The 12,086-nt window shown below is 49.7% G+C and overlaps 1 protein-coding gene across 1 annotated transcript in view; it reads left to right on the top strand.

The window, feature by feature from the left end:
* The window catches only part of LOC133354910 (teneurin-3-like), a 417,855-nt gene that overhangs the window by 394,298 nt on the left and 11,471 nt on the right, over positions 1–12,086 (top strand). The window contains 4 exon segments of the mRNA XM_061572093.1: positions 3,547–3,701; positions 8,735–9,612; positions 10,071–10,243; positions 11,364–11,599. Of these exon segments, the coding sequence (XP_061428077.1) occupies positions 3,547–3,701; positions 8,735–9,612; positions 10,071–10,243; positions 11,364–11,599 (1,442 nt within the window).

Below are 12,086 nucleotides of genomic sequence, written 5' to 3'. Positions count from 1 at the left end.
CCACTAGGTGGCGATAAATTATATTGTTGGATGAAACGTGCTTACGTAGGATGACGTTAGCACGTATGATGACGTAAGCACGTTAGTGCATGCCCTCCCGGAAGCCATAGAGAATGCATTGGAGCGCCCGCCGTTCGAAAAAAAACATCTTTGAATGTAAGTCTATGGGGCCACTCGGGGCGATTCTCAGCCGGAGTGAAATCGCCCAAAAAGAGGCGGTACTCCACAGAACGTGACATGACGCTGATTGGACTATATCCAGAGGCTGACAGTGACGGCTAGCGTGACTCTGTGGTTGAATGACATTGGTGGTGCGTCGCCCAATCGCCCTAATGAAGAAACCGCCCCTGGAGTAGACAGAGACTCCATGCGCTTTGGAATCTTGAGGGGTTAGAGTGATGGGAGGTTATGTATAGCAGCACTCTGCTTCAACGAAGGTTCCCTGCAATGTAAAGGTGCAACAGATTTCATCTGAGCTCAACGTGGCTTGGTAATTTACCACGTGTGCACGCGCTTGTCTCACTTTGAATGTGCCGTGGTGCATTCAGACCCAGCAGAGTACCTGCCATATGTTCGAATGTATGTGTTTGCATCTGCATTTTGTGTTATTTCCTGCTCTTGTTGGTTTTCCTTAATATTCCTGCAATCTAGCTGTAATTATTACCCATGCTGAAGCAGAAAAAAACATGGGCTGAACTGAATCGATTCCCAGCAGAGAACCAACGCTATTAGCTTGGGATGTCTGAGCTGGTCCTGGTCCTCATTCACCAACCCATACTGACCAGCGTGGTGAAGTATAGTCAATCAACCTTCACGATTGCATAGCATGAGTAGACATTCACCCAGGAGCTGATTGACAAAGAAACCAAAACCAATTATCACAAATATATTTTACGATTACTTTGGCTCTCTGACATGACCAAACTCACACAAAACATGAATGTAGCTTCCACCGACGTGTTTATGTTTCCCAACATTTTTTTCATCGTAATGTTTTTGCTACGTATCAGTACTTGTAAATGTTCAATTTCAATTCTGGACCGATTTGATGTTTGATACCGAGAGCGATAGATCTGGCCTTTCCACTCTGTGGGAAGATGGCATTTCATGTCAAACGAGAGAAAAAAAAATAAAGAAAAACCACCCACACAACTGAAAACCCAGGCCTTCCCACTTGAGTGTTGAGCACCCACACCTTCTCCTCTGCCCCCACCTCTTTCCTCCCTCCGTCTTTGTCTGCCGCTGCCTTAGGGGTGAGACACTGAACGCAATAAATTCCTTGCGTTAGCCCTCTCTGCCATCTCGACGTGAATTCCCGCATCTCCGGGATTGTGGGCGAGTGGCCTCAGGACCATGCGTGTGTGACGGCCCCCGGCCCACTGTGTTGCAACGGTATCATTGTGAATCTAGATTTGAAGTTTTGTGGCTTTAAAGTGATTCGCCATCGTGGATTAGCACAGTTGGCTATGTACGTGCATGGAATTATACACCACCATCATCATCAGCCATGATCAATCCGCTGCTGGATGAAGGCCTTCCCATAAACCGCCTGCATCTCTCATGATCCTGCGGTATAATAAAAAAAATACGTAGATTCCCCCCCCCCCCCCCCCCCCCCCCCGTAGCCTGGACAGACTCTTGGGGCAAGTGCAGTTAGCGAGCACCAATGAAGGGCAGCATGGCACACGAAGGGGTGGGTGATTAGCACCACACCCGGGGCCTGTTTGTCTTCCCAGTGGTGATGTTCACACACCAAAGCAGGTACTCATTTAATGCTCATTTGACTTAGGGGAGGCCCAGGACCGGTTTACATTTTCGCCATTTTCATTGGTCGTGAACTGGAATCGAACCTGGGTGGGTGGGCTTACGGTGCAGTGCACTGACGACTAAACTACTGCTCCCCGTATAGTATAGGAGAACCACGCAGCCATCTAACGGACAAGCTGATTTCATAGCTGGTCTCCTCAGTAGGCGGCCGTGCCATTGGAAGCGTTTCAATTCCTCGGCTGCCATTCTATCTCCGTCCTTGACCCTTCGGCCTTCATCTCTTTTTGTGACGCGTCTGGCCCGAGCCCATCTGACCTTCTCAACAGTCTACCCGATGTCATTTCTGGAATAATTCATCGGCCAGCAAAAAATATCTGCTGGGGAAGCGTTAATTGTGCGTTCGAAAAAAGAATTGAATGTGCCATTGTTATCACGGTCACATTCAGAAAACATATTTTCTCCAAATCCAATCAAACTTCAACTTAACCATCCATTCAGTAATGTTTTTTTCCAATCTTCCATTGCAACGCACTAATGGCTGTTTTATGCTAAAAAAAATTACGATCTATGAAACCTGCGTGTTTGTGCTTCTTCAGCGGGGTGTTTAATTTTTGAATTTGTATGCTTATCTCTGCGGAGCTTGCATTTATATCATTTCTTTTTCCACCATTTATAAATATTCATGTTTGTGGATTAGGCCGCCGTTAATTAAATATACCGCGCTTTGTTTGTGCTTTTGTTTCGTTGGAAGCTCCTCTATACATGAGGTTTTTTCCCTGAAAATATTTTTTTAATCCGATATAATTCCACGGAGTGGTGCATTACATGTGACGCAATAGTCTAAAATCATTCTCACATTATTCCTTTTGAAAGAAAATTACCAAACTTATTTCATCGTAGGATTGTGAGAGGTGGTGACAGCTTGAGGAGGGGTAGAGGCCTTCATCCAGCAGTGAAACAGAAAAATCAGTCACCTACTTCCTTTTCCTTCTCATTCTTCTGCAGCATAATTTCAATTACCATTCGTTTTACAAAGAGCCAGAGGAAGTGGTTATATCCGGCTCGCTGTCCGGAATCGCACTTGCTCACAACGCTCGACTACGTGAGCCTTGGAGCGGCGCGCGCACTCCATCCACGTCGCGCCAAGGCTGCCTTGCCACTGCCTCGCGCTCGCTCTCGGCATCGACAGAGGAAATGCGCGGAAGCACCGACGGCTGCTTCAATTTCATTGTGACGACTGTGTAAAGAGAATGCGCTTTGACGCGAAACTGGAGGGGTAATTTCATGCGCGCGAAGGCATTAGCCCTCAAGGGCGTGCGTGCGTGCGTGCGTATGTATTCATGCACCGGCCCCGTATCAATCCACTGCTGGATGAGAAGGTCCCTCACCGCGGCATTGCCGGGTCACGAGGATTGTTTGACCATACTTCAACGTGCTGCTCAGTTAGAGCTGGTGAACGTGGAGCTCAAGGCCGGTTCGTGTATCCCTCGCCACGAATGTTACCCATGGCCAGGAACTGAACTCGGGTTGTCGGGTTTGTAGCACAGCATGGTAACCGTGCTCCATCACTCCAGCCAATTCTCGGGTTGAACAGATGGAAATGTGAACACATTCTGAAGTCATCTTCCCGAGATGAATACCGTCCAACGCAATATGTGCAGCTCCTGAAAATAATAATATTAAATAATAATTCTGTTACAAGACTGACTTGTGTGAGCCATGAGTTTTGATCTCTCTCTCTCTCCATCTGCCTCTGTTCTCGGTGTGCCGTCGGTGCAGGTGTGGCAGTGGATAAGCATGGCATCATTTACTTTGTGGACGGGACGATGATCCGGAGAATCGACGAGAATGGTATTATCTCGACGCTCATCGGCTCCAATAACTTAGCCTCCGTGCGACCGCTAAGCTGCGACTTCACCCTCGACATCAATCAGGTCTGAAGCTCTCCCTCCTTCCCCTCGTGCCGAGCGTGAATAGTGGCACGGTTTGAATTTAACCCTTGTCAGTAGGATTTATTATTATTATTGCAACCATAAATCAAGATTTCAGCCAGTGTTGCCAAGCAGTTAATTGGGTTTTTTTTTTTATCAACGTTAGAATTACACCATTACAGGTTTGTATCGTGGGTGCTAACTTATTTATTTTGTTGAATATGTTTGGTGTATTTTAATATTTTACGAGTTTTTAGCATTTTGTCGATCTATTGCTGGTTGAAGGCCTCCCCATGCTGTTGCTACTCGTAGGGGTTGTTTAGTCATACTTCACCACACTTGCCAATGCAAGTTGGTCAAGAGGTTTTGCCACCACTGGTTCAATTCTAATTTGACACTGATGTTAGCGGTGGTTGGGAATTGAACTCAGATCCTGGGGATTCTGGCACTGTGCACTAACCACTTTGCCACCGCTCCCCCGGTATAATACATATCTACAAAATCCTAATTATTGAGGTTACCATCATGTTAATTTGCTGGAACATATTCTGTGTGTTTGACAGAAAGAATTTGCTCTTCCCTTTGTTACGTTGTACCACATCCTCAACAAATGCTTAGATATCATGGGTTCAGAGTCCTTAATAAAAAAAAAATATTTTATCTCCATCTGGAATTGAATAACGAGGTTGAGACACCAAATTTCAATTTAAGGGCCAAGGTTGAGGACACTCGGCATCTAACATGAGCGCAATGAGTGAAGTCACCATAGCACGTGGAAGTTTTTTGAACAAAGATGGCTTTTCCATTATCGCAACGGCACAAAGCATTAATTCATGTAAATTACCCTGCACACATATATGTATATATATATAATACATGGGGAGTGGTAGTGTAGTGGTTCGCAAACAATGCCACAAACCCAGCTGTCCGAGTTTGATTCCCAGCCATGGCTAACATCAGTGGTGATTATCTGAACAGGTCATGGGCCTCTGCTACGTCAACTCGGCCTTAAATGAGTACCTGGTGCGCTGTGTAAATATCAATACTCGGGAGACAAAGGCGGTCGGTCGGTCAGTCGGGCATTGTGTTGGCCACAAAACCCCCTTGTGCATTGTGCCTTCATAGGTGCTTGCTGACAGCACTGGCCCCAAACAGCCTGTTAAAGGCAACAATGGGGAGCTACGGTCTTTGATTTGACATCATTACAGGGGTTGCCAGGTGTTTCCAATACCACCCCGTAAACTTTCAGCAATGATCTTTCCTTATATTACCGTTGTCTGGAAAAAAAAGTGAAGGTTAAACTTTCATTGATAACACTAATTTAACCAAAGACTTTACCACTTAACAACAGTTATGAGCAGTTTCTAACAGAAATAAGAAAAAAACCGCGGACTTTATATGGCTATGATTGCCATTTTTATTCGGAACAAAGTGCAAACTTTTGGAAGGGGTGGCTTTGAGAGTTGCACGCAGCTGATGGACCCCAAATCTATTCCCACTCGTGGACACCGCGGTGTTGTTGTGTTCGTTTGGCACAACATGTGAGCATAGCGAAATCGAGCCAGAGCCGCTGACAAGCTCAAGACACGCTTCTTTATCGTTTCATCATCTTCTCCAGCGCGCAACACTCGCCAAAGTCATCACTTGGCCCGTTAATAGGCACCAGTACCCATGAGTGCCTGCATTTATTATATATATGTGCATTTTTAAAAATGTGCTATTTTTTTTAATTGCTAGAATCGTGGCTATCTTTATCCCCGCTGCTTCTCGTGTCTGGGAGCGGGTGTCCAGGACGTCCACTTTACCCAGCCGGTCCGGGAACATGACTACTTCACCACCACTGGTGGCGGCTTAATGATGTTGTTGTAGCGGGTGCGAAAACAAATTAATTTGATCACAAAAACAACACCAGTAATGTATGCCGTATAAACTCAAAATTCCACGACTGCCCATGTTTGTTTGGCCTGTTCTTTCACGTCCTGTCAGTTTGCAATGCCCATGGCCACGGCTGACCTTAATTGTACGTGATCTACATAATGCTCTGTGCATGAGTGTGTGTGTACTAACCCTTATGGGGAGCGGTGGAGCAGAGGTTAGCTCTTTGCGCTATGAACTCTGCGACGCCAGTGACGATTATCAGAACCAGTCCTGGGGCCTCCACTAGATCGACTCAGCCTCAAATGAGTACCTGCTACGGTGTGTTGACATCTCCACTATGAAGACAAAGGCAGCCGGGCATGGTGTTGGCCACACCACCCCCTCGTGTGCCGTGCCGGCTTTCATAGGTGTTACTCGCTAACAGCACTTGCCCCAAAAGTCTGTTAAGGCTATACGCGGGGGATCTTTTTTTTTGCGTGTGTGAACTGTTGCCATGTGAGGGTTGCATATACACGCTTCGACTCGCCGTTACGCACCTAATGGACACGGCGACAGTTGAACGGGGGACGCGCCTCTGTTGTGGCTGTGAGGCCGACGTGTGAATCCAATACATTCCAGCCGTTTACGAAAAAATGTCCCTTGCACATGCCACTCAGGGCACGTTTCATGAGCTTTAACCCTTTTCCCTTTCGGATAACGTACGTGTACTTCATAGGTTTTTAATCCGATTCCATTCCGATTGCATACGTGCTCGGCATCGGAATGGAATCCATTCGGAATGAAAGCGATTCGGCACGGAATCGAATCGATTCTGAACTGAATTGAAAGTGAAAGGCTACGCGGGAGGGCGTGTGTGGCACAGTTTGGCGCCAGCTATCGTAGAGTGCGGTCGTGTCGATACAGTTTTCTGCGGTGAGTACTAAACAATGTCTTTAAAAACAGCAGCGCTATGCCGCTCGCGCGTTCCGAGATCCAGCGGTGAACGGGACACCCACCCTGCAACTTGCAGATGTCTCGGAGCAGGAAAGGGTTAAGAATCAATTTTTATCGATCAACGCCTCGTTCCACGCCTCGTTCCACACACGCGCAAGAGTGGTGGCGCAGCGATGAGCACGCTCCGTGTCATAAACCCGACGAACCCGAGTTCGTTTCCGAGCCACAGCGAACATCAGCGGCGCGTGATTTCTGAACGGTTCACGGGCCTCCCCTTCACCAACCTGCCACTGATCGCCGTGGTTTGCACCCTTGCGTATGATGATGGCAATATGTTCAGGAGCTGAATTCCAATGTCGAGGTCTGCTAACCACGAGAGGGTTAGAGTGTTGGTGTAGTTTTGTTTACTCCTCAGTTGAAGGAGTGCAGGCAACAGTGGTTAACTAACACAGTCCATCACCGTGGTGAGGTATGGTCAAACAACTTACACGTCTGACACATCACAGGGAAGCCTTCATTCAACAGTGGCTTGTCAGCGGGCTAAACATAATGATTTTTTTAAAATTCAGACTGTGATTTAAACATTTAAACTTGTTATAACTTTGGTTTGCTGAATATCCTATATTAATGTGAAACATTTCACAATAGTTCGGCACTTTTCTGTACTCACAGCTCTTAATGAGCACTCTCTTTTAAAGTGCTCAGAGCTGTCAGACAGCTCAGAGCTGTAATAAGTTTCTAAATTCAACTTGAACTTGCTTGAAGAGGTCCCCCTGGAGGTTTGGCTCTGCCCGTGATCGTGTGAAACCTGACTTGAGTTGGTTTTTGTGGTGGTGGTGGTGGATGTGGCGAAGGCGGACCGCGCACTTAGCGCCTTTCCACGCGTCGTTCACGAGGACCTGGTTTAAACGTTTACGGGCAAGGAGCCGCGTCAGAAAACGTTACTTGAGCCCTGCTTACGAAGCCATTAGCGACGCCATTACCACCGCAATCACCGTTGCTACAGGGACCATCAACACTTCCTCCGTCAACAACGCCAGTACCGCTAATGCCACCGGTCGGTACCATTAACGCCATTAAATGCCACGGCCCAGATTGGCATTGCAAAAGGAAGCACTGTTTCCCGCATCTCGGTGGGCTTTATTATTTAATCTGGTTGAAATGAAGGCCACCGACTGACTGTTGCCGTTGTAGTTTTGCTTGGGCACGGAACGTGAGAATCTGTAGCAGCTGGATGACCAACAATGACTCCTCATTTGAGCACGCAATATGTTGAACGTTTGATTTAACAATGCAATGTTTAATCATGATCGATTGAAGATTAAAGGGATTTTGTTGCCACCTACTACAATTTCTCACTCGCATTACAAGATAATGTGGCGTAATTAACCCCAGAGCTCCCTTTTTGGGTAGTTAACAAAAAGAAACATACTGTAGCCAATCAAAATGTTGTAAAGAATATTTAAAAATGTAATCGCATACTTAAAATATGCTATGCATTATCTGATAATAATAATCACAATAATAACAAAAAATGCTCAACAATTATTGATTATATGAAAGGACTTTAATCTTAATTATCCTTAATCACAACTTCAATTGGTGCACATTTACACCATAAGTTAATGAAGCCCTTTGTGCTCTCTATTTAAACGGGAGTAATAGTATGCCCCGCAACTCCGATTAGCACGGTTGACTATGTATGGCACTAAAGAAGTTCAACGTATGTACATACATGCCGCACAAAACGTGTGCATTTACAGCGATCGCTGAATGGGTGCTGCTGTGGTGCAGGGGTTAACAGACCAAACTTACAATCGTTGGTTTGTTTCGATCTCCCATGGCAGAAGTTTTGATGCAATGCTGCAAGTCTCTTAAAGCAGCCCCCCCCCCACCACCCACCACCCGCTTCTGTCCACCCACCCAGCAGTGTTAATGGGTGGAGCACAGTTCATCGGTCGGTAGGTCTGGTGTGGTGGGGTAAAATGTGGGGACTCTCACCTCTTCCAAGATGTTCGGCCGTCCTTGCAGAGCAGGCCAATAACCCTGGAAAGGAATGTTCTGCATAGCTCCCAACTCGTGGGAGGGCCATCCGAAAGAAGAGACGAGTGCGGGCAATTGCAGGGCTGCACCTCTACCTTTACTTGTTTTGAACAACAACAAACGGAAGTTCAGTCGCCATCTAAAACGTTGCCGCAACGCGAGTCTCTCTCCGTACTCCACAGATGCAGCTCGGATGGCCGACAGCCCTGGCCGTCAGCCCGCTGGACAACTCGCTGTACATCCTGGACAACAACATCGTCCTGCAGGTCCTGCAGAGCCAGCAGGTGCGCGTGGTGGCCGGCAGGCCAATGCACTGCCCGCTGCCGCCGGCGGACCACCAGGGCGGCGGGCGGCTGGCGACGCACGTCGTGCTGCTGGCGCCCACGGCCATCGCCGTGTCGCACTCGGGCACGCTGTACGTCGCCGAGACGGACGAGCGCAAGATCCACCTGGTGTGGCGGGTAACGAGCGACGGGGAGATATCGCCGCTCGCCGGCGCCGCCTCCGAGTGCGACTGCAAGAGCGACGTGAGCTGCGATTGCTTCGCGGGAGACGACGGCTACGCCAAGGACGCCCGGCTGAACGTGCCGTCCTCGCTGGCGGTGTGCCCCGACGGCGTCGTGTTCATCGCCGACCTGGCGAACATCCGCATCCGGGCCGTGAGGCCCAACCGGCCCACCCTCAACGTCGCGGGCCAGTACGAGATCGCGTCCACCGAGGACCAGGAGCTGTACGTCTTCAACCGGGACGGCAACCACCTGCACACGCTGAGCCTCGTCAGCGGAGAGTTCCTCTACAACTTCTCGTACAGCGGCGACCGCGACCTGGTCACCGTCAGCGGCGGCAGCGGCGCGCTGCTGAAAGTCCGCCGGGACTCCACGGGGATGCCCCTGCGCCTCGTCGTGGACGACTCGCTCATCCTCTCGCTGACGCTCAACGCCAACTCGGGGCTCAAGAGCGTCTCCTCGCAGGGGGCCGAGCTGGCCTTCCTCACGTACCACAGCGGCGGCGGGCTGCTCGCCACCAAGAGCGACGAGAACGGATGGACCACATTTTACCAGTGAGCGCTCTGAGCCAACGCGCATCGCGCAGGCGGGGGGGAGGGGAGTGGGCGGCGAGCGCTTGCAAAATGCGGCCAGCGACGCTGCCGCAACTGTGACGCTCTACCGCTCTGCCGGGGTGCTTTCAGGGTCGTGCCTCGTATTTGTTTCGCACGCCTGCCGACGTTTTGCTCCACGCGCCGCGAGCTTCATTCGGGCTGCCGCCCGCGTCGGGACGGCTAAATGGCGGTGATGTCTCGGTGGTGTGGCATGGCGGGGTTTGCACGGTTCCTTGGCTCGGCTCCAACAGGGCTTTGGCTTGGGATGAGATACGACTCCAAGTCCTCTGAGCTACTGCGGAATTTCAGCATGCGCGCCTGCAAATCCTTAACCCTCGTCCTGTTCTCGAAGCACCGTTGCTAAACGTTGAATCGTTTGAACAACACTGAACGACCTGTTTATTTTTTTATTTACGCAGATATGACGTGGACGGTCGACTGACGAATGTGACCTTCCCGTCGGGCCTGGTGAAGTCGCTCAACGGAGACGCAAGGGATGCCCTGCGCGTGGTGCAGACCTCCAGCCAGGACGAGGACGTCACCATCACCACCAACCTCTCCACCGTCAAGACCTACTACAGCCTGCTGCAGGGTCCAGCCAAAACATCTTTTGTCTTTTCCCCTTTGCTGGGTGGGCATTGGCCTGAATAATAATTGTTGGCCCTAAGCCGTCATCCTATCAGAGTGTAAAACAGGTTGTCCCTTTATAAGATTATCGTCATCATCCTTCGATCCCTCCTCTGGCTCCCGCTTTAATCACACCGTTCCATCCTCAAGCTTCTGCATGGACTATCCGCACGGCTGAGATAATCACCGTATTCGTATTATCGTCCAGGCTCAAGACTCGTCTCTTCTGCCTGTGACTACCGTAATGTCATCGCCACACTCTGTCCAACTTGTAGCAATCTATACCCTCGTTTCCATTTGTGAAATAAATAAGATAAGATATTTTTTTACTCTCTAGATATGCATGTTTGCCCCTATTTGTACACCATCTTGAGATGCAGTCATATTGAAATGCTTTAAGTTACATTTATCATTTAAATTTGTCTTCATCATCATCTTCACGGGGTCCTCACAATCTTCTTAAATTCCTATTACAGTTACCGGAGCTGACAGCAGCACATCAGCCACGGTTCTGATCACCTTGCACTTAGCCTGCCCCCTTTCACTCCCGGACCTTTCCAATCAATCAAGGGCACCTCCCTCGTTACCCCCCCCTGGTTAACCTGAATTATAATTGACCTATTCAAATGTAACAAAAAAAAATGTATTCCCTGGCGATGTTCACTTTGTTTATTTATTTTATTTGTGTATTTCCCTTCCGACCACCCTGAATGATTTGCAAGTTTTAATTGGGGCGCCACGGTGCCGAGATGTTAACTACCTCGCCTGATATACTGGAGGTCGTAGGTTCAGATGCCTGCATATTTGGAGTTTGCGTGTTCTCCCCGTGGTTGCGTGGATGTTTCTCCGGGTCCTCCGGTTTTTTCCCTCCACATTTAGAAACACGCGTTTACAATATTTGGCAGCTGCTCTAAACTTCCACGCGATAAACCACTTCGTCGAGCTATCAATTGTGGCCAGGTCGCTTCTTGTTTGATTAAATTATTGACGCAGAAGATTGAAAGAAACTCTCTCGTTCGCTGCCGGTCCCGGCGGAGAATTCACGAGCCGCTCGTTTCCGTCGCACTCCCCCCCGTCCCGTGCAGACCAGAGCAAGAACGCGTATGCCGTGGGCCACGACGGCTCGCTACAGGTGGCGTACGCCAGCGGGCTGCAGCTGGGCCTGCACACCGAGCCGCACGTGGTGGCCGGCCCCGCCAGCCCCGCAGCCGTCCGCCTCAACATCAGCCTGCCCATGGAGGGCGGCGTGAGCATGCTCGAGTGGCGCCTGCGCAAGGAGCAGGCGCGGGGCAACGTGACCGTCTACGGGCGCAAGCTGCGGGTACGCGCCAGAGGGGGAGACGCACGCAGACACGCACGCAGACACCCACACACGCACGATCTCCGTGGTTTCGCCTTCCCTCCTCCCCCACGTTTCGTACGCCCGGAGTTGATTGGCTGGAGTGGTAAACAAAATGTTACAAAAGAGGTGTCCCGGTTCTTTAGCCCTTCGATAGCGCTGGCTATGAGCTGGTTGACCACGTTGGTGTCACGGCGCAGCGGTCTTGATGGCCAGCAGTTGACGATGTTATGATGAAGATTAAGGCACAGTCCTGCAATTTTCTGCTCAACGCCACTGCTGGCGTAAGGGCCTCCACTAAAGCGAGGCCTTGGTGAGGCCTTCCAGAGGGTTCTTTGTTCTGCTGATCCACGCTGGCCAGACATTACCCTCCCTTTACGCCGCTGCACGTGAGAGGAGCCCTTCCTCGATGCCATATGAGCAGGGAATCACTTTGTCTCTTGAACTGTGGTGAATGCACTGCTGGGTC

Source organism: Lethenteron reissneri, chromosome 49, assembly GCF_015708825.2.
Source record: "Lethenteron reissneri isolate LAM-NWPU_2019-01 chromosome 49, ASM1570882v1, whole genome shotgun sequence".
In the NCBI taxonomy this organism is placed as follows: Eukaryota; Metazoa; Chordata; class Hyperoartia; order Petromyzontiformes; family Petromyzontidae; genus Lethenteron; species Lethenteron reissneri.
Note: the sequence above shows the minus strand (reverse complement) of the source record. Positions and strands in the feature narration are given on the sequence as shown.